The sequence below is a fragment of the Phragmites australis genome, chromosome 10 (genome assembly GCF_958298935.1).
Source record: "Phragmites australis chromosome 10, lpPhrAust1.1, whole genome shotgun sequence".
NCBI classification, from domain to species: domain Eukaryota; kingdom Viridiplantae; phylum Streptophyta; class Magnoliopsida; order Poales; family Poaceae; genus Phragmites; species Phragmites australis.
Genome location: NC_084930.1, coordinates 28,076,653 through 28,099,488, shown reverse-complemented (window position 1 = coordinate 28,099,488; position 22,836 = coordinate 28,076,653). Strand labels below are relative to the sequence as shown.

At 44.6% G+C, this 22,836-nt stretch overlaps 1 protein-coding gene across 1 annotated transcript; it reads left to right on the top strand.

Moving 5' to 3' along the window:
- The first annotated feature begins 244 nt into the window (after positions 1-244).
- On the top strand, positions 245-8,754 carry LOC133930563 (protease Do-like 9). The gene is made up of 9 exons (XM_062377228.1): positions 245-960; positions 1,873-2,072; positions 2,185-2,365; positions 3,173-3,364; positions 3,898-4,130; positions 4,905-5,006; positions 5,132-5,182; positions 7,920-8,024; positions 8,131-8,754. The coding sequence occupies exons 1-9, from the start codon at positions 387-389 to the stop codon at positions 8,227-8,229; spliced, it is 1,737 nt and encodes a 578-aa protein (XP_062233212.1). The 5' UTR covers positions 245-386; the 3' UTR covers positions 8,230-8,754.
- The last annotated feature ends 14,082 nt before the right edge of the window (positions 8,755-22,836 follow it).

The following is a 22,836-nucleotide window of genomic DNA, read 5'->3' as shown; positions in this document are numbered from 1 at the left end:
TGCTCCACGTATATACTATTTATTATATTAAATACTTCTTATGTTATCAAATACATATGTGAGAGTCTATACTCTCTGGAGTACTAAATATGCTGGCGAGGATAACAAAGCTCGGCCCACTAGGCCCAGTTAGAATTTCAGCCCACAGAAGTGGGCGCGGAGTCCGCTGAAAAAAAGCAGTGGCTGAAGAGATTACGTAAATGCCTCTAGAAAGCGTAATCGGAGTGCGCCGCCCACAGCCGCGCGGACCAGTTTGTGCTAGACGTAGACCTCGAGACTCGAACCCGATCGCACCCGACACGAAGCTCCGACCGAGCCAACAGCTTTGCCGTCTCGCGCCGTCTCGCGCCTCCGCCTCCGGCGAGACGAAACCCTAGCTCGTCTCCATGGACAACGGGCACGCCTCCGCCGGCAAGCGCAAGCGCGGTATCAAGCCGAAGCCGCCGGCCGCCGCCGCCCCCGATAACAACTCCTCCGACCCCGAGCCAGCCTCCTCCCCGCCGCCCCGCCGCCGCGGCCGGCGCGTCTGCCACGAGCCCCCCTCCGAGGCCGAAGTCGCCTCACCTCCCAAGCCGCGGCGGGGCGGGACGAAGGGGGTGTCCAACGGCGGGGCGGAGGCCCCCGCGGCAGTGGAGCCGTCGCGACGGGAGCAGGTGGTCAAGGTGGTGGAGGTCCCTGCGGTGGTGGAGCCCCTGCGGTGGGAGCAGGTGATCAAGGTCGTGCCGTCGATGGACGCGGTGGTTAAGGTGTTCTGCGTCCACACCGAGCCCAACTTCTCGTTGCCATGGCAGCGGAAGCGGCAGTACAGCTCTAGCAGCAGCGGGTTCATCATCGAGGGGCGCAGGGTGCTCACCAACGCCCACTCGGTTGAGCATTACACCCAGGTCAAGCTCAAGAAGCGCGGCTCCGACACCAAGTACCTCGCTACCGTCCTTGCCATTGGCACTGAGTGCGACATTGGTATGCATGCCTGGACTCGCCTCGTTGTCTCTATTTTAGTCTGCAAAGTATTGTGAATTTGACAGATATACCTTTTAATGTGAACTAGTTGTAGTTATGCTTGCAATGGTGAATCTTGATGTCTGCAGTGTCCAACAATATGCTAATGCTTTGTAGATGTAGGCCTGAAACAGTTAAAGGTAGCAGCTCTTTTTGGCAACTCAATATCGTGTGCATTTGGAATTAAAGATGTGTCACTGATATTTAACTTTTCTTATTATTAGAATATTATTTTCTGTTTGGTGGGAATAGAAGATCAAGTTTCAAATTGTTAACACATGTCTACTCCAATCTGAGAGCTGTACGAGCACCATTTTTGTGGATTTGACCATATATCATTGTGTGCTAATAGGAATCAAGTTAGACAGAACAGAGTGCATGGTGAGGTTATGTTAAAAATCTTGTTATAGTTTTGACAGGGTAAGAAGATTATAGGGAATTGTTAAAGTGTCAGTGAAAACTGAAACCTTTGAGATAAAATAACTAAGGCTCGTGTTTAACCTCTGAGACTTCAGTGCTGCACTTAATGCACTGTTAGGAAGCTGTTTTGTGCTTGAGCAATGAGCACCTGACGCCTGTAAGCTAGTGCGTGTTTTAGTGGCCTGGAGCTGTGATTACAACATGCTTGTTGTCCAGCTTTTCTCAGAAACTGCCTGTTTAAACTTTAAAAAACATTCAGAATATCATATAATAATGGGTGAATAAATATTCTGGAGAGATGGTGCAGTTTTTAGAAAAAAATATTAAAGGCCAACGAGTCAGATTGGATCAAATATTCAAGCAACGCTTTCTCAAAATTTGCAGCTTCTTCTGAAAAATGAAGTCCCAAGAAGTGAACTTTCTTGTTTAATTCAAGTGATCTTTCCATTTCAGCAATGCTAACTGTAGAGGATGATGAATTCTGGAAAGGGGTTTCACCAGTGGAGTTTGGGTCACTGCCTGCACTCCAGGATGCTGTCACTGTTGTTGGTTACCCAATTGGAGGAGATACTATCTCAGTCACAAGTGGTGTAGTATCTAGGATAGAAATACTTTCATATGCTCATGGTTCTACAGAGCTTCTTGGGTTACAGGTATTTAGTTATATTTTGCATACTTATACATATAGCTTTGCCTTTTAATCCACGGAAATATGATTGACCTCCCTTTTGGAAACTTCTTTAACTGGATATTGCTTATGAACAGATAGATGCAGCTATAAATTCAGGAAATTCAGGGGGTCCTGCTTTTAATGACAGGGGCATATGTGTCGGTATAGCTTTTCAATCTCTTAAACATGAAGATGCGGAGAACATAGGCTATGTTATACCCACCCCAGTTATCAAGCACTTCATTGAAGACTATGAAAAATCTGGAGATTACACAGGTGTCTTCCTGTTCTGTTGTTGTATACAATTCAACTATTTTGAGCCATGCATCAAGGGTGTATGTGATGGCACATGAATGGAATGAATGCTTGTTTTGTGTAGGGACATCTTATTAACATCTTATTCTTGTCTCTTTGATCAGCTGCCATGTTATTATGATTGCGAAGACATAAGTTATAATTTATACACATTTTAGAGGGAAAAATGAATGACCCCTCATGACACATGCATCTCTAGAATTCTCAGTGTCTATACACGTATTACAGAGCTATAGAACTGTTCTCTGGAGGAAACCAGCATAAGAATGTTTGCCATCATGGTAAAATTAGAAATTAGTATTGTCAAATATATAGTACAATGTAACCTTTTGAGGTGTGATTACATAAATTGAGCTTTGTCATTAGAGTAACACTGCCAAATATTCATTTGATTTGACAATCTGGGATGTTTCCCAGTGGTAAAGGCCAGGGTTTGTCTCAATGACTGAAAGTGAAAACCCAGATGGTTGAGCTGATGGCGCTTAGCTGTAGTTCTGTCAAATTCTTTCTAGTTTGAAAGAAATATTAATCTCATTTTGTGCTCCAGACACTTTTTTTTTAATCTTTCGGCTGCACAAGTTGGTCATTCTTCCTTTGGCCTGGTTATCGATCTTTTGATGGGTGAGGATCCTTTTTATATAAATAATTAATTTTTATAGTCATTTTTCTTTTATTAACTTCAGATTATACTTGGTACTCTGATATGCACTCTTTTTACATTTATGCTCTTCTGAATCTGGCATGTGATTTTCTTATTTTCTTCTGCAGGTTTCCCTGTACTTGGTATAGAATGGCAGAAAATGGAAAATCCTGACCTCTGCAAAGCAATGGGAATGAAATCTGACCAAAAGGGTGTTCGTGTACGAAGGGTTGAGCCAACTGCTCCAGAATCTGGATGCCTCCAACCTTCTGATATTATTCTTAGCTTCGATGGTATTGACATTGCCAATGATGGTACAGGTTAGTCCTTGCTTCATACGACTGGGGATGTTATTTTCACACTATCTCTGTGATTCAACTTGTCTGCAATAGCAAAGTGATTTTGAATTACAAATCTGCTCGAAGTTGTAGCTGCCATCTGTTATCTTTTATTCGTCAATGATTTATCGGTGACTTTCACTGAATTATTTTACTTAGATAGCTTATTAGAACTTATTTCACATTTATATGGCATGCTTGTAATTAATGAACCTGATTATGGTAATTCTGTTTATGTTTGTGATTATACTGAAATATGCACTTTCTCTATGTGTGTTGGAGTCCTAAATACCCTTATGGATATGGGGATAATATGGGATAAGGAAACTTCACTTAACAACTTTCTCGAGAAGCAGTAATAAGAAGTTAAGAACATCTTGGACTTTGTATATTCATACCTTTTCAGCCAGTTAAAACTTACCATTACATGTTTCCCAGTTAAAATCCAGCTTATGAGTTAAGGAAAATTGAGTACATGATTGCTTCTTGCTCTTTCTTACTCCTTGGTCATCCAGTTCCTTTTAGGCATGGGGAGCGCATTGGATTCAGCTATCTTGTTTCTCAGAAGTATACTGGTGAGAAGGCATGCGTGAAAGTTCTGCGCAAATCAAAATTCTATGAATTTAATATAAAGCTAGCGATCCACAAAAGGCTCATTCCAGCTCATATAAAGGGAAGGCCACCATCATATTACATTGTTGCTGGCTTTGTTTTTATGGCCGTATCTGTTCCATATTTTCGATCTGAGGTATGTATCTTTCTTCATCTTCCTGTGTCCTTTAGTCTGGTGTGAACTAATAATCAACATAGCAAATCCTTGCTTGGCTGTCGGATTTCCTGGTCGCTACTGCATGTTCAGAATGATTTTTTTTTTGCAAGCCTGGAAAGCTTGATCTTGACTTCCAGTATCATGTGCATTCTTGTTGGGTTTCATCTCTAGTTTACCCCTACTTGCTTGGCACAAAAAGCTTTGTTGCAGTAGTTTGCTACTTCTGTTCATGATGCTCCAGTGCATTTGGTAACATGTAATATTCTGACTCTGATCCATATGTGCTGAGATATCAATGAATATGATTCTATGTTGATCATACTTAGCACTGATCTTTTGAAGAGAAATAAAGAGATATTTTCATGTGAACCACTTGTTTGAAATGCGGATTGCTATGTTGAGCGACAGCCATTTGTCCCAAGTTGTTTTGAAGTGGTGACATGGCGGTGTTCTGGTGGTGCTGGATTCTGGACTTTTAACATAATCTGCTAATTTATGATGATGTTCATCAAATATTCTTTTTTTTTGGGGGGGTGGGGGGGGGGGTTCTGTTCTGCTAGAGATTCTATTTTGTGGAACGGTTATCTGCCTACTCCTCAAGGGGCCACCCATGTACGCTTTGGTCTGCCATGAATGTGCCTGGAATCACGCTTTTGCAATATCCTGCTGTGCGAATTGCTGCAGTTTCCTCTTTTACCTTAGATTTTAGGTATGAATTTTGATCCTATGACTAACTAGAGTGCTATCTGTCAGTATGGAAAAGACTACGAAAATGATGCCCCAGCCAAGTTGTTGGACAAGCACTTACATGCAATGGCGCAAACACCTGATGAACAGATTGTGGTGCTGTCACAGGTCTTTTGTTTCTATATTAATGGGCATGAAAACTTTCATTTACAATGGCACAACTGATCCATCTCGCTTTGCTCTGGAGCTTATAGTTCATTTAATACTAATTTTATTTTCTAATGAATTTTCAGGTGCTTGTGGCAGATATAAATATTGGTTATGAAGAGATCGTCAATATTCAGGTAGTAATGACTTCTATGATGAGAACTTTTTTGTTTCTATAATTTTTGCCTAAAGTGTTAGAAACCAGGAGAAAATACCTTATTTGCCATTGTATAACTCTCTAAACCATCATCTGCCCTTGAATGATGCTCAATGCCCTCTATGCCACTCCTTTTCAATTGCGCTTCCTTATATGCCACTGCCGTAAGTCATCCGTGAGACAGCTGCTGTTCAGCCCATGAATTTGCAATTTCCCCTGCTGTTAAGTGTCCTCTTTTTTTTACTCAATCCCGTCCCCAAATCCTCCTCTCACACTCACCCCTGTTCCCAATCCTCCCGGTGAAGAAGGCAGCGGCGCCCAAAGTCCAAGTCTGTTCCACACTGTGCCAATCTTCCCATTGGTAGCGAGTTTCTAGCTCCCCAATGCGAATTGGGCTTGACACAGAGAGTTGAGGAGGATGTTTGAAGGAAGGTGGCTCGTGTGGCCTGTTAAGTTTGTATAGAAGGATAAATGATGGATGAATACATTGAGGCCCAATGGGCACAATATATAGAGATGGATGGGGGAAACCCTAGACTAGGTGATGACTCTTATACCCTTGACTATTATACCCTTAACACCCCCCCCCCCTCAAATGCAATGACTTTGCATTTGAAGGGTTGACACTAAGCACTAGACTTAAAAAAAAATTGATACATTGAAGTCCGATATTGAAGAGGGTTGTCGAAGCGTGCAACTCTTGAACAATGTTGATGTAAAACAAACTCCTCCACAATGGCATTGCTTTGGAGACTTTGAACACGACGAGAATAGTGAGATGTGTCAAATCAAGCCAAAGAGAGAATAGATAAATCACTGCTGCAAGACGGCAATCAGTGAGACAATATCGTGATGACGACGAAGGGGGCCATTGGTCATGATGTGTAGCAAGACGGTTACGAAAGGACCAGGAAGGCAAGGTCGCATCAATGATGATGACGATGGGATCAACCAAATTGATCAGACTCTGCTAGCCACAAAACAAAAGAAGCAATTGGCTAACTGACAGAATTTGTGGACACACACGGCTAAGACGAACACAGGAAGAATAATTGGACTTGGATGGATGGACGGAAGAAGTGACTCAAAAGACTCAAAGAGACTAGCAGCAGATTTAGACGAGGTGATGGACACGATGGAAACACGACTCGATATGTTGAAGATACTAGAAAACAAAATAATTGGACTTAGTTGACTATAGCAGCAAAGGGAGTTGTGATATATAGAACCGGAGTAGGGAGGCGATGGAGCTCATCACCGAAGAGCACCAGGACAGCGCAGAACTCGATGGATGTTACTTGACAACCACATCAACCACGGCCGGCCGGCCAAATGGAGCAAGGCCGTGGATCTGCTCTCCTTGATGATGACGAGCAGCGATGCCATGTTAAGTTTGTATAGAAGGACAAATGATGGATGAATACATTGAGGCCCAATGGGCACAATATATAGAGATAGACGGTGGGAAACCCTAGACTAGCAGATGACTCTTATACCCTTGACTATTATACCCTGAACATGGCCAACGTGAGCGGTGGCGGTTGAGGGAGGTTGTGGCAGACTCTAAGCTGGTGGTGGTGTGGGCGCCACTGGAGGAGCTGCCGTGCCGCCTGGAGTGGAACTATGGCAAGCACATCCTTCCTGCATTTGTTTCTTGCCTACAGCGATGCCGCCATCCACCTCTTGGTGGGAATGTGGATGCCTCTTTATCCACCCCTGTTGACCAAACGTAATCTAATAGTACCTCATGCTGAGAGTATATTTGTTCCAGTTGATCGAAGACTCGAAGAGTACCCAATAAATTATGTACATTTCGGTTCATCTTCTGCAGGGGTAAAGTTGCAGTTGGATGATGCCTATTGCTACCACATTATTGACTTTTCTTTTCGAAGTATTGCGTTTCTATCCATTCCTTTTCTCTTACATTGGGACCTAGTTAACTAGGCTATGTAATAAGGGTGATCTACGGAACATCCAAAATTTTATTCAGCGACTAGAATGAACACTGTACCTTTTGGTGCCTTCCAAGGATCTTAACAAAGCTACTCCATGATTGTTTCTTGCTTGGTTAGGTCAAGTACTTGTAGATCTGGTAGCGAAAAATCAATAACACCAGACAAACATGTCAATTATGCATGAATCTGTTCTGCGTTGTAGGCTTTTGGTCTTGTGAATAAATTGAAGTTATTCAGTGGTAAATCATGGAACGAATAAGCCTCGAGAATACGGTGGCATGTAAGGGATTTGCCCTAGAACTAATGTGTCTGCACCCTGGAATGCATTTATTATTTCTCCCACTGCATCAATGAATCTGTAGTGGTCCCTTCAGTCCTTTTTGGTATGCATGCCAATCTAACATTTTGAAGTTTGGAGCATTTATTTATTTGTATGTGATAAGATTGGGCCAGTGGAAATGACAAACATGTTTGTGAACAGTTTTCATAATATTATTAATTTTCCTAGTGGAAGATGGCAAAAGTCAGCATTCGGAATAATAAACTGGAGATCACATCAAATAAAAAGACAACACTCTTTTTTGGTCTAGAGCAAGTATATTTTAGCAGTATTACCAGAGTTTAATATGGCTATATAAACTTTCTTAGTGCCTTTTGTGATTCTTCATGACACCTACTGGAATTAACATTTTGTGCTTTTGTAGAGTGCAGAATAATTGCCCTTTCTAGATTTTATCTACTGGTATTTTGTTGTGTGTATAGGTTCTTGCCTTCAATGGCACACTGATTAAAAATTTGAGGCACCTAGTGACCATGGTGGAAGAGTGCAATGAGGAATTCTTGAAATTTGATCTGGATTATGATCAGGTATCTGGCGTGCAAACAAAAGCTTAGTGTCCTTTTCTTTCTTCCTGATTTCATAGTGAAATATGCCTTTTTTTTTGGCTTAATGCTTCTGCATATCATCTGACAGGTTGTTGCCCTGGAGACAAAAACTGCAAAGGCTGCAACGCGGGACATTCTGATGACACATTGTATACCTTCGGCTATGTCCAAAGACCTGAAGACCTGATGAAAGCAAGATGCTGGCTGATACAAATACAATCACATGATCCTACAAATCCTTGCTGGGACCGGGACAAACTTGATTTTGTTGATCAATACGGCTCCCATTCCACAAGAAGCACTGCGGGAATCCCAGTACTGCTGACGTACTGGATGTCGAAGAGCGGAATGCAGTCTGTTTGCACCAAAGAAAGCTAAGAATAGCAAGTTCACGTACTCATAAGTGGATTGATTAGACTGGATGGCACATTGAGCCATTGGGAAATGGTAGGATAGAAAGAAAAACACAAAGTTTTGCTCTTATTTCATTTATTTAGTCCAGATCAGAAAAGTCATCCTGAATAACGTTGCATATTCTCATTTGCCATGTTTGGTCCGATGATACTTTCGCTTTAGTCTCTAGTCGTGTGCCGCACTGCCCCCTCTGCTCGCCAAGTACTTTCCTGTAGCATCATACATTTGTTGTGTGAAGTACTTAAAGTTCTTCCCGGCATAATCGTATCTTTAGTGGCTTTTGCACCAATTCTTTGTCTGCTTTGATGTGCCGTATCATGTTGATTCATTATCCTTAGTAGTTATCATGTCAATTGCTACGAAAGAGAGCCTGGCTTCGAGCTCAAGGGAGGGGGATTTGCTTGGACCCTCGGCTCGTCTCTTTTCGCCGAGCTTTTCCTCGCTCGCTGTATCCCTTGTTTGGAAGCAAATCTTCCATGCCTTTGTGTCTTTGTGCCTTTCTGGTCCTGTTCGGCACGATTCCGGTTGGTCGCTCGTGTGATCCCCATCGCTGTCGTTCCAGTCACGTCGATCCAAATTGTACAAATGTGGACAGGTAGTGCAATGCTTGATCTCTACGTACGCATTCTGTATGTTCCATCATTGGTATTGGCCGCTACTCTCGCTCGATCGGGAACGACGTGATAGCAATGGCACACGAGCGCTGTCACTTGGAGAAAGCTAGCTCGCGAATTGGGACCACGGTTTTGAAAATGTGAATTGAACCGGCTAACCTTCACAGATTTTCCCCCCCAAAGAGACGGTACCAGTGATACTGATTTTATAAAAAAAAAATAGTTGATTTAATTTATAAGAAAAACCGAACTCGAAAACTTTAACTGTATTGTTGATTAAAAGATAATGAATGAGAGATCCAATAACATGAGCGCTTACGGAAAAACAGAAACAGTCTCCACTACACACCAGAACAAACATAAGCGGATCTGCATCTGGATGATCATTGACAAGCTCGACACAACAACGACTGAGCAGCTCTAACTTCTAAGAACATACCTTAGCTACAGTCCTTAAGTCCTTACGCCTCTATCCATGATCATCAAAAAAATTCGCTACATACCATTATTGTTAAACTCATAGTAAAACAAAACGTGACAACTCTAACTCCATCACAAGCCACCTACCACCCAGTGAAAAAATGTAGCACCAAATGAACACCACACCGACAACTTTCCCCTACAGAGGCCCCGACACCTTCACAGATATTCTTCAGCTGAAAAGACAGCCATAACGTCACAGCAACGTATAGCATTGAACGATCGATTCACTCGTCATCACATTCCTCGAACCGAACACTCTTGTTTCCCCACCCAACCCAGCAGGGCTGTGAGAGTCGGCAGGGTGTGCAGTGAGCTGTAACAATCTATCTGTGTTACAGCCTAGAACATCCCCTTGGCGTGAGCGCCGGCAGGGCGGGCAGTGATTGACGCAGAGGTCCATCGAGGCATCGATGTTGCAGCTGCACGCGCTGTACGCCGGCTGCACCACGCCAGTGCGTGCGCGCGTGTTCGCGCATCGCCTTGCCATGCCCACGCGCCGCGCCAGGAGCTTCTGGCGCACGCGCACCGGCACGCGTTGCTTGTCGCCACGTGAGCACGTGACGCTGCTGCACCCGGCACCGCCGACGTCCTGCCGTTGCCATGCATGCGGCTGCTGGGAGAATTTAAGGCGCCGGGCCGCCGACCACACCGCCGGTGACACCGCTCTGGTGCAGAACAGATGCTTAGACCACACCCAACCGTTTCTATTCGAGGACGAAAATCCTGTTGTGAATGAATTTTTTTTCCTTCAGCGTTCCAACAGTTTCTCTTCACAGTTCCCGATTCTTAAGGTCATTCTCTTTAGGACGGGATTCTCTCTCCTTTTTCTTTGTGATTCCCTTCGAAGAAAAGCTGTTGAAGATGAGAGAAAATAAAAGGAATGAGAACGGGAAAGTGAATCGGAAAGGGAATGAAATGAAGAGAATATGGTTGGAGAAAGTTGCAAATACATATTTGCATTGTTTTTGGCTTTTGAGGCAATGTTTTCCTCTAAATGTGTCTGGTAGATGCTTATTGTTTACTCTTCTCCATCTAAAGTGTAAGTTGTTTTAGATTCTAGTCGGTCAAACATTTTAAACTTTGATCATCAATATATGAAAATTACCTCGTACCACTCCCTGCTGGGGCAACGAGATCAGTGTACTCGGATGGTGAATTTGCACCATCTCCTCTCCGGTACAGCTCTTGATAGCCATCAAGCGGCAGCTTTGATCCAACCATTTACACTCCAAGAGATCAAATCCATTTGACTTTGGAATGCGCCAAGATTGCGCCCCGGGACCGGACGGGTTCAACCCAATGTTCTACGACGCCAATTGGGACCTACTGGATCCGGATCTCCTGGCCATGCTACAAAACTTCCTCCAAGGTACTGCAGACCTCCACAGGATCGACCAAGGGTACCTAGCCCTGCCTCCCAAGAAGGCAGCCGAGATCCAACGAAATGACTATTGCCCAATTTCATTTCAAAATTGATCCACAAATTCTGTACCAAGGCGATGACAACTGGGCTTCAGCCTGTTATCCCAGCCCTTGTACTGTTGTGCACCCGGACCAAACAAGTTTCCTCAAAGGCCGGTGCATGTGAGGGGAAATGTCCCAGCCCTAGATATTATAGGGAGTCACCTCTAAGGATTTATTCGGTGCCCTAGGGCCCTGACCCCTACAATAACCAGGGTCTTTGGAGCTCATGAGCCTCCTTCTCGGGTCACCGACTCTCGGAGCCTATGGGAGCTAGTTGATCTCTGACGCAACGTGGTTCGGCTAGTCTAAGTACGAAGACACTTCGGCTCATGACCCCTCATGATCCCTAGCTTCGGAGCGGTCCCGAAGACCCAAGCCTGGGAGTCCCCTGAAGGCCTGGAGACCCTTGACCTCCAGAGGTCGCGGACTCCCGGAAGCTAGAGGAAAGATGCAGAGTCTCCAGTAAAGATCAGCGGAAACAGGCCCATCAGTCACGTGGTGTCTACCATGAGATGACCGGTATTTAATGCCGGTCATGTGGTGGCCACCCTGACACATCAGGAGCAAGTGGTGACTGACCTGACATGCTGGACAGTCCGGCGCCGCAATGGACAACTAGGCTTGCCACCACTTGTTGCCATGGTTAGAAAATATCCTTCAAGTAGGGTTATAGTATTTTTACATATGCCTGAGCCATGTTACCCGGTGATAAGCTCATGGCTCCTTCGGATACGATCAATACCATCAATAATTCTCAAATCATACAAGGTCCAATTACTAGAGCATGTGCACGATAATTAGACCACTAGGTGAACCCGTTTCTCGCTGTTCATGTTTCCTTGGATTGATTACTATTAAATTCTTGTGATATTTTATTGCTTAGAAACGTGGGAGAAGCACTACAATCTTACTCGGATGTCACCCCCGGATGTCACCCCTCGAAGGCCAAGTCTACTCGGACTCGAGGCTGAGCTCTAGTCGAAGTCATGGACGTGGTCAAAGTCGTGGTCGTGATCGAGTCTCAAGACAACACGTTAGTAAAACGAGCATAACTCTCTCATACAAAGTCTGTTTTAGGCGTTCTTGGACTTGTTGGAAAGCTTATATCGAGCCCTTTCCAATGGATATATGCTCGACCAAATATTACTTATAGTTTAGTCAAAGTCGAAGGAATAAGATGCTGCATCACTGTTCTGGACCCTGTCGGGTTTTGTAATCGTGTTGAGGTTGGAGTCCAGGTTGTGCACGCCTCTTTCCACGGCTGCACAACCCTAGGTTGACCCATCATGTCCCCCAATAAATATACGGTAGCCATCATAGTTCAGGCTCAGGTTTAGCTTAGATTATTCTGTTTTAGATAGTTTCGCCGTTTATCGGTTTGTTGAACCCCAAACTCGAATACTTCATTGGTAATTAGAAATATTTAGATTGTATCTACCTGTTCTTGCTTGTGTTCTCAATTCATTTGCAGGAAAAGTCTTCTTGGCGAGGTCAATCGCGTCTTGGCATGGTTGATAACCATGGAGTAGTGGTGTAGTGGTTGCGAGGGTTCTCGATCTGTTCTGTTCGGAGCCTTTGGATCATCAACGTCGAAACTCCACCAATCGGTTTATCATATTACCTTCGGAAGATAGAGCAAACGCGTATCACCCGACCGACCTTAGGTCCCTATTGCATAGGGGAAACATGTATCATTATCCCGGTAGGGGCATGATTATATACTCACACCCTGAATAGCACTATAAATACAGACCTATAGCCATCAGGCTAGGGGATAGATTTTTTTACCATCACAACATTGGGCATTCCTTTTCTCTCTACTTCTTCTCCAAGCTTGAGACACTCTTGTGAGTGAGCTCTTGCCACACCTTGTTTGTGAGAGACATTTTCTTTCACCAACAGCTGGCGCTGTTTGTGGGGAGGAACATAGAAGTACTAGGAGAGGTAGGATGTCACCAGAGAAGGAGGCCACGACGTTGGCCCAAACGTCCGGCTCCACTGTCACACCCGCGAGAAGGTCGGCGCAGCAGCCATAGCCAAGCACTCTATGTGCCACTACCAGTTCCACAACTGGGTGGAACGGGGGCCTAACAGCTACCACCGATCAGGTCATGACCTCGGTGGTGGTTGGCATGGGGGCCGGAGTCGGCTCGGAGGCTTTCTAGTAGCAATACAATGAAGAGCTCATTGTACCCTAAGGGGCTACGGTTGAGGCCACGGCTGTGCAGGCCGCCCTCCGATGGTTCTAGGCGCTAAAACCTAGGGGCAGTTGTGCCTAGGTCCAGCCCTAAGACGACTTCTGTGATGAAGTCCAGGGCACTTTTGTAGAACCATTGTCCTCTGAAAGCCTGTTCGCTTGGCATCCTCCTCAGCCTCCCTTGGCGAAAAGGGGCATCGAGGAGGCCATGGGCTCTGAAGTGCGCAGATCCTGCCAACGATGTAGGCAACGCAACCAGGGGCGCTCTGGCTCCTCCCCTGAATGACAACATGCCCTCGGTCAATTACCAGTGAAGGGGCACTGGTGCACTCTACACGAGGTTGGACGTGCCCACAATACCAAAGTCTGTTAGACACTCATAACATTCCCGCAAGGATACATCAAGAGGCGAGCGGTGCGCCCAGTAGGGAAAGGAACCAATGATGGGTGACCCGTGGATCGTAGGCCTATAGCTGGCCATCGGGCCCCTCCGCTAGCTTTGCCAACTCAAACTCTGCCACCATCGGTGCAACACCTAGCGGTGAAGAATCCCAGATGGCTCCTTGAAATGGTGTCAGCGAAACTACACACGTGAGGGCATCCGTGTTGGGGCAACTAGGCCTGAGCCCTTGTGACCTCTGCCTCCAACAAACATCATGGGGGGAATCCTCCCCCTCACTGACACTCTAAGTAGTTGCGGCCAGCATCGCCAAACATCAAACCTGACGTGGGAGGCCCGTCCAGGTCTCCAGCCACTCCAAAGGCCTAGGCGGGGCCCCCTTCGGGGGAGGCCTGTTGGGCCCTTGCGCACAAGATTCAGTCGCCCTAGAGGTTCAGGCAGCCTTCTCCTTCGGTAGACTACCCACGTAGGAGGCGCCTACCCCTCCACTGCCTCGATAGTTACGGAGCATTTTGAGCCTTTTGCCTTGCTATAAAGGCCCAATTTAGGCCAAGGTATGCCCCACTGTAGACCTCCCCATTTCAGCCTTGCTGCCTACTTTCAACCTTTACATAGGTATATAAAAGCCTCAAATTGATGTATGATGAGAATAGTCATCCGAGCTAGTGACATTCTGTCACATCCCAATTCCTTAATCATATCATTAATCATAAACATGCATTATGAGCATTATGTTTAATTGTTGAGTGCTTGTTAAAAATTCTTTTGGCGGCTTAACTTTTGCGAAGTGTTATGAAAATACGAACTTTAGAGTTTGCTTTTAGTTAAGTATCGCATAGCAGTTTGGTCCCTCTTCGCCAAGCTTTTTCCTTCGATTTCTGTGAGGAACTGTCCAAACAATATTCTAATTAATTATTAAGTCGATCATTTTCTTAATCACGACTTCAATGATTAGTTAGAATACCGCTCTGGTAGTCCTGACACGTGTTTTGTGCCTAAGATCGGAACACATGCCTTCCAACATGGAATATCATAACAGAGCTTAAGTTCTTAAGCATGACCCAAGTTAATACAGTTTACAGTAAAAACGAGCTAGGAGGAGACTAAAACATGCTCAACTTCTAACCAACAAAAGAAACTACGCAGTGAAAACAAAAGCTAAAGACAACAAAAGATGGATGAAGCTATATGCCATTAGGCTTCACCCCGAACGTCCGACCTCCAAGAGTAGGATCCACTACTCATTCTCGCCACACGCATCGGCGGGCGTGAAGTAGCCAAAAACCAACTCCTCACCTGCAAAACCTGTAGAGCAGCTGAGTACGAAGGTACTTGTAATACTTAATCTATAATGGACACTTATAAATAGCCCGACTCCAAGAATTATGCATTGGGATGTTAGTAAGAATATGGCCACATGGTTAAGTAAATTCATATGCGAAAGCAAATTTGGCATAAACATGTGTGAGCATCTATACTTGACCAAAGCAACAAACTAGCCCATAAACATCAACTGAACATAATGTAAAAGAAACCATAGTATTAACATCTACAGTGAACCATCTCAACATCTCAACCATACCAACCACATTCGTAACTCTACGACTGCTGCAAATGGACAAAAGCATGCTCATGACCGAGAGTGTGGGTATTTCAAAATGTTTTTACACCCTGTAGGGGGTACTCCTTTACCTACACGACTTAAGGACCATACGACCTGCATGACCACACATATCCTTACAAGGGGTACTCATGTCAACCTTTTCCAATAAGACCCAACCATTTGAACATGCACCGATAGGTGCAGAGGTCATCTAGAACTATTCTGAGAGCAAACTAGATACCCCAACTGGCCTCATACCCAGCACCATTGACCCGCATGCTAAAAAGCCATAGCTACAAAGGTAATCGGCTTATTGTTCCTATATGTGACATGTAGTAAGTACGGAGAGTGCTAAAGCCAACTGCAACAATGACCGGTGCTTAAAAGACGCAAGCGGTCTACGGTGTCCGAGTCCCTCTCTTGACCCAGGGGAAGTCCACATCCAGGCAGGACAAACACCCCTAACACCGCTCACATCTCGTCTCATCCATCCCACTCATCCAACCGACACCATCAACCTATCATTATGATCATTGTACAAGTAATTAAAGCCTATGCTCACGAACGATGAAATATTTCACCGCTCAACTTCTACCGAGGACCTAAGCACTTGCTAAGCATCACAAATAACATTTTAAGTTAGATAATATCATAAAAAACCTAGGTTACAAGGATACTGATCAACGTTATTCAAGATATGAGAATTAGTGCATCAACATAGGTTCTACCTATCATAACCCGACATTGACTCGAACTCAAGCATAACATACATAACGCATATTTATCACATCATATCATACGAGATCCAAAGTATTGGGAGAAATGTGCTTAGATGCTTGCCTTGCTGCTCAGGTGTTTGCCTTATGCTACCCACGTAACACTCGCAAAACTCCGGTAGACTGGTGTCGCCTTCAATCACGGTCGCGGCACGCTCCGATTCTTCGTCCACTAAAAAAGAACGGGTGCAATGATAGCATGAATGAAATGCACAATGTATGCTACAATATGCAAAATAACAAGCAAAAGTTGTAAGATATATGGAGAATAACGAAACTTGTGATCTAAACAATGCCAGAAAAGTAACATGAGGCCATAGACTCCGGGTTGAACTTGAAGTATCCAGGTTTCAAAACCTTTGGGTGAGGGCTCTCGTTTTTGAAATAACCCAGAACCTCCGGGTGAGTCCAGATACTTTGAGTTGGGCAGGACACTCCAGGCGAGGCTCCGAGTGGGGCTTTCAGCTATTTACCCTGATCCTCCAAGTCGAATCCGGATACTCCGGATTGGGCCGACACTCTGGGTTGATTCGGACTATCCGGGTTCTGGCCGAGTTGAGTTCTAAAGTGTTTTGCCCAGCCGATTCAACTCGCATGCTAAATCTATTCTACCGAAACATGGATATACATTATACAAAGGGTTCTAGACTCTAATTGCACCATAAAATGCCATAGTTCCTGAGGTCAATTCAATGAGGTTTCTATAGGTTTACCCAGAGTATCCGGGTCAATTTGAATATCCGGGTTGTCTCGAGAGGCTGCTTTAAGGGGGAAATCTCAGCCGATTTGATTTGCAGGCTTCTCCAAACCAAAGGGAACATGTTTGAGAGAGTTTATAGAGTCTAGAACTCACTCACCAACCTAGAAACACGATTCCTAACCTAAACTCACCCAACCCTCATTTTAGCTCCAAAGCTCAAGAACTCAAGAACTTTGCAACCAAAGCTTCAAACTCGGGATTCATCCAACTAAAATGTACATCTATGCCATGGAAGCCTAGGAGACTCACCCAAGATGCTTTTCCAAGCTTGGGGACCATCGGTTGAAAGAGGAAAATCTCGGAAAGAGGAGGAACGCCAGTGCTCCTTGTGCTTCAACCAATAACACCAAAAGACATCAGAATCGGCTCGAATCCTTCGGGAAAACAAAAATGAATTGGATGGATGGATAGCTCATGAGCTGATGATCGTGTGAGTACCACATGCATGCCTCAATTCCTTCTCTTGAGGTGAAATTTTAGGGGAGAAGGAGAGAGGGAGCTTGAGAGGGGAGTGAGAGCTCTTGCTTGGCCGGTTGAGGGAGAGAGGGAGCACAGGAGTGGAGTAAGGGAGTGGTTGGGCTGCTTCCCATAGAGAGGGAGAGATGGGCGGTGGGGCCACATGTGGGGCCCACGTGTTCGAGAAAATGGTCCATTTTAACTTCAAATTCTATTATTTTCTCTCCTGAAATTCTTTCTCTCACCCGATTGACTTTAAACGAAATGCAATAGCATTCCAAAATAAATTGCCTCAAAACTAATCATGATGCTAATGACACATAATTAGACTTAATTATGCGATTATGAATTTGGGACGTGACAGTTTCTCTTCCAACCGACGATCACTAACCTCCACAAGTACCTTGGGTAACTCCCTTAGGTTTCCCTTAGTCGAATGCACATTTTGGTTCGGTTAAGTTGGAGTTTTTGAGCTGTGAACAAGTGAGTTGCGAAGCACCGTTTGCTCGTGTTGGAATGGAGCTAGTGTGAGATCTTTGAATGAGCGAGAGCTAGTGATTCATGTTGGTGGAGTAGGTAAATTAGATCTAAAACCCTTACATTAGTGCCTATACATACCTTTGTGGGTTAGGTTTTGACATGCAAATCGAATTGACCTTAGTTTCTTCACAAAATTAGGCAAACTGGAAGCATCAAAAGTTCCAAATTTTGGATCGGAACTTCATACTAAACTCGAGTTAACCGAACCGAGAGCCTCATTTTCGTAAAAGTCGAAACTTCCGATTGAATAGAGCTGCAACCCGAGAACCCCATTTTCATAAAACACCATATATTTTGACCACATCGGATGTTCCTACCCGAGGATCGGAACTTCCTAAGTTACTGTTCATCAAACGATTTTCCTTTTTTCACTTTGCTGATAGCTTGTATATTTCATAATTAATTCATATAAACTACAAAAATCATGAAACTGGTTGCTTTAGCTTCGTATGAGTATGAACTACATGTTAAAATTTTTGGAATGCCTGAAATATTTTCTGATAATTAATTAATTAATTAATTAAATTCATTTTAGTTTAATTAAATCATAGTTAATTAATACCATGTCCTAAAATTATGGAACCACTTGAAAAATTCATATTATGATCAGTTATATCTAGAAAAAAAATATAATTTGGTATGAAAGTACTGTTTAAATTGTTGAAACTCATTTAGTCTTGATAGCTAGCTTAATTAAGATCATTTTTGGATAGACCTTAAATAAATTATTTTTATCATGAGCTTTTATTACCCAGTGCCACATCCCGATTAAAATTTAGTAGCATTTTTATTGCATCTCTTTCATGCTCATCATTGCATGCGATCTTCGTTAGTGAACGAAGGACCAGAGGGTGACATGGGCATGATCGAGGGCGATCCGGAAGCTGTTTCCCTTGCTTGTGAAGCTAATCAACAAAGCAAGCATCTAAGCATTTTCATTCCATTACTTTGGATCATATATTGTGTCAATTTATAAGTTATACTTTATGTATATTTGTATATCAATAGGTCTTATGTCGGGTTTTAGGTTAGATCCTACTTGTTGCATTACCCTTCCTTGATATTGTTTATCGCTTGATTCTTTGTAACCTGGGTTGTTCATATCACATAACAGTCTAACTTAAAAAGAATGTGTTATGCTTAGTATGGCTTAGGTCCTCGGTAAAAGTCGAGCGGTGGTTCGGCCATCGTTCGCGAGCTTAGGGCTTACCTTATATCACAAAGATAATGATGATGGAGGATGATGTAAGCTAGTGAGGATGAGATGAGATTCGAGCAGGCAATAGGGATGGCTCGAGAAGGGAGTCTCGGATGCTATAGGCCCGCTTGAATTGATTAAGCACTATCTATTGTTGTAGTTGGCTTTAGCACTTGTCCGTACTTGCCAAATATCCGTATATGGGACGGATGAGCTGAATACCTTATATAGCTATGACCTTTTGGCATGCTAGTCTCGGGTGTTGTTGGCATAATAGGCTTGGAAAGGGTATCTGGTTGGCTCTCGAAGTAGTTCTAGATGTCCCCTGCATGCCGACATGTATGTTCAAACGGTTGGGGCTTAATTGGGAAAGGTTGAGATGAGTACCCCATTGTGTGGATCTGTGTGGTCACGCAAGCCGTATGGTCCTCAAGTCGTGTGGGTAATGGAGTAATCCCTGTAGGGTGTAAAACAATTCGAATTGCCACGCTCTCAGTTATAAGCACGCTTCTATCCATTTGTATTAATCGTAGAGTTCCAGTTGTGGTTGTGATGGTATGCTTGGAAATGTATTGTGATGTTATTGAAGTTTTGATATGATCCAAGTTATAATTATGCTATGGTAATGATCTCATGATAGAAGGTTGTTTATGGTTAGGTGTAGATGCTTACACTTGAGTCAAAATTGCTCTTGTATATGAAATTCACTTAACCTTGTGGCCAAGTCCTTGCTAATTATCCAAGTTGCATTCTCCTTGGAGTCGGACTACTTATAAGTGCCCATTATAGATTAAGTCGTGCGAGTACCTTCGTACTCACATGCTTTGTTTATTTTTCAGGTGAGGAAGGTTTAGTCTTTGGCTACTTTACGCTTGTCGATGTTAGCGACGGGCAGGAGTAGTGTTAAGGGCAATGGCACTACCCACCTTTTGTCATTATGTAACTCTTTCCGCTGTGTAGTTACTCTAACAATGTTCATTTTATACTTTTGTTGTGAAGTTAATATACTTAAAGACTTGTAACTTAATTTAATTACTCATTCTTTATTATGTCTTGTGATGTTGTGCTTGTTGTAAAGGTGTGTGTTCTGATCTTAGTCACAAAACACATGCTAGGACTATCGGGGTGATATTCTAGTCAATCATTGTAGTCATGATTACATAAATGATTGACTTAATGATTAATTAGAATATTATCTGGACAGTTCCTCGCACATTCCCTATTGCAATTAGTTGTTCACCCATAACACTACATACAAAACTTAAGTTATATCTTTACTCAAACAGTGCAACATAATGCACAACAATCAAAACCCTCAGCTCCTCGGAGGTATGAAAACCCTCCGCACCTCGAAGGCATAGCCTCGGTCGCATCGAGGTCTAAACCCTCCGGTACCTCGAAGGCATAGGCCGAGTACCGTCGAGGCATAAAAACCCTCCGCACCTAGAAGGCATAGCCTCGGTCGCATCAAGGTCGAAACCCTCCGGTACCTCGAAGGCATAGGCCGAGTATCGTTGAGGTATAAAAACCCTCTACACCTCGAAAGCATAGCTTCAGTCACGTCGAGGTTGAAATGCTGCGTACCTCGAAGGCATTGCCTCGGTGGTGTCGAGATGATAAAAACCCTCCACACCTCGAAGGCGTAGCCTCGGTCGGTTTAAGATCAAAACCCTCTAGTACCTCAAATGTGTAGGTTGATTATCGTCGAGGTATAACAACCCTACGCGCCTTAAAGGCATAGCCTTGGCCGCATCAAGGTCAAAACCCTCTGCATCTTGAAGGCATAGCCTCGAACGCGTCGAGGTTGAAACCCTCCGCACCTCGAAGGCATAGCCTTGGTCGTGTCGAGGTCGAAACCCTCCGGTACCTCAAAGGCGTCGGTCGAGTACCGTTGAGGTATAAAAACCCTCCACACCTCGAAGGCATAGCCTCGGTCATGTCGAGGTCGAAACCCTTCGGTACCTCGAACGCGTAGGTCGAGTACCATTGAGGTATAAAAACCCTCCGCACCTCGAAGGCATAGCCTCGATCGCGTCAAGGACGAAACCCTCCGTACCTTGAAGGCATTGCCTCGGCGGCATTGAGATGATGAAAACCCTCTGCACCTTTGTGGCATCGAGGTTCAAATTAGCTTATTCATTATTCCTAAAATTACTTCATTTCATGCATACATACATACATATATGCATATACATACACATGGCATAACCACCTTAGAAGCTTCGCTGCTACGATTAAGCCATGACAATAGCACTAATAAAATGCGCTCTCCGCTCGCTCACGAACAAAAGACGCAAGAGGGTTGGGGGGAATGATGATTCGTGCGGTGCACACTACGTAGTGTGCATAAGATGCAAGATGCGTCCTCCGCTCGCTCGCGGCCGAAAAGTGCAAGGGGACCGGGGAGTCTCTGAGTTGAAAGGCTCGGCCTATCCTGCACAGGAGGTAGAAAATCTCTAACTCTGTTGAAATGCATTATTTTCAAGACAATTACAGGAACAAGGCAGAGTCCGAGATCCCAAAGAGTTTGAATGGGAGTCGAAATATGATGGCTCCGGCTACCGCTGCGGGGCTCTAGACAGCCCTGCCTCCATCAAGCCTCGCTCGGCTAGCCACTGAGGGGGTCACAAACTGTCTCATTCGGCCTCATCGTCGACTCCATCTCCAGCTACCACCGTTGGGCCTGGACATCCCTGCCTTCGTTGATGCTTGCCGTGTCTAGTGCTGAGGGAGTCGCTGACTTCCTCCCTCAGCCTCGCCATCAACTTCACCTTCGGCCACAATCGCGCCACTTTGAATGGCCCCGCCTCTGATGAGCCTTGCTGTCCCTCGGCTCCGCTATTGTCTACGACTCTGCCATAAGCGTCAGGGCCTGCAACCTCCGCCATAGGTGTAAAAGTCTAAAAATGCTTCCATAAACGTCGATGATTGAATCCTCCACCATAAGCATCGAGGTCCATATCCTCCACACTTCGAAGGCTCTTGCCTCGGTCGCGTTGAGGTCCAAACCTGTGTGAATTTTTGTTGCCCTAGTCGAACCTAAGACTCTAATAGTGCACCTATAATCGCACCGTCTAGCCGTAAACAACCGCAAGGTGTGAGGGGGATGGGAAAAGGGAAGCTTCCGGAGCCTAGGTGTGAGCGAAAACACGTCTGACTCCCTCATGACACTTCTTTTCCTAAATCTGATGATCGGGGAAGATGTTCTTCTTGGTTAAATCCAGTCTGCTCAGAGGATCGCTAGACACTTTGATCAAGTAAAAAGAAATACAAATAAATCAGGAAATAGCAAACAGATCTAAGGATGATAGTATATTAATAATTTCACATCCAAACGACACGCACAAGCCTCTCCGAGTTCCTGGTACTCTGGACTACTAAAAAAAAGAAAAGAAAAAAAGAACATTAAAAAAAGGATAGGGAAGGAAACTGCAAGGTCCTAAAAGCGAACCACATGCTTCATATGCTACCTACCACCACGGAAACTGATGCAGTAGTTGGCCCTAGAGCCATCGGAGGACGAAGAGGGGAGGGAGGACTCCTCCCTGGCCTCCTCTCCCTCCTCCTTGGTCTTCTCCACCTTGGCGCCTCCTTCTCCTTCTCTTCCTCCTTCTCCTCCTCGTCAATCTCCTTTTCCAGGAGATACCAGTCGATCTTCTCCTAATCATCAGAGATATCGACGATCTTGGAAGGAAAAACCGTGCGGCCTGGGGATCAAGATGGAGCAGCAGCCAGTCACCCCATCAGCAAGGGTAGGATCACGTAGCCCGTCACTAGCTCCAAATCGAGATAAGGGCCATTTGGGTCACCTACCCCCGATGACGTCGTGGCTGACGGAACCGACACCGGCATCAGGGGTGGCCCAGCCCCTACCAAATCACTCGAGATC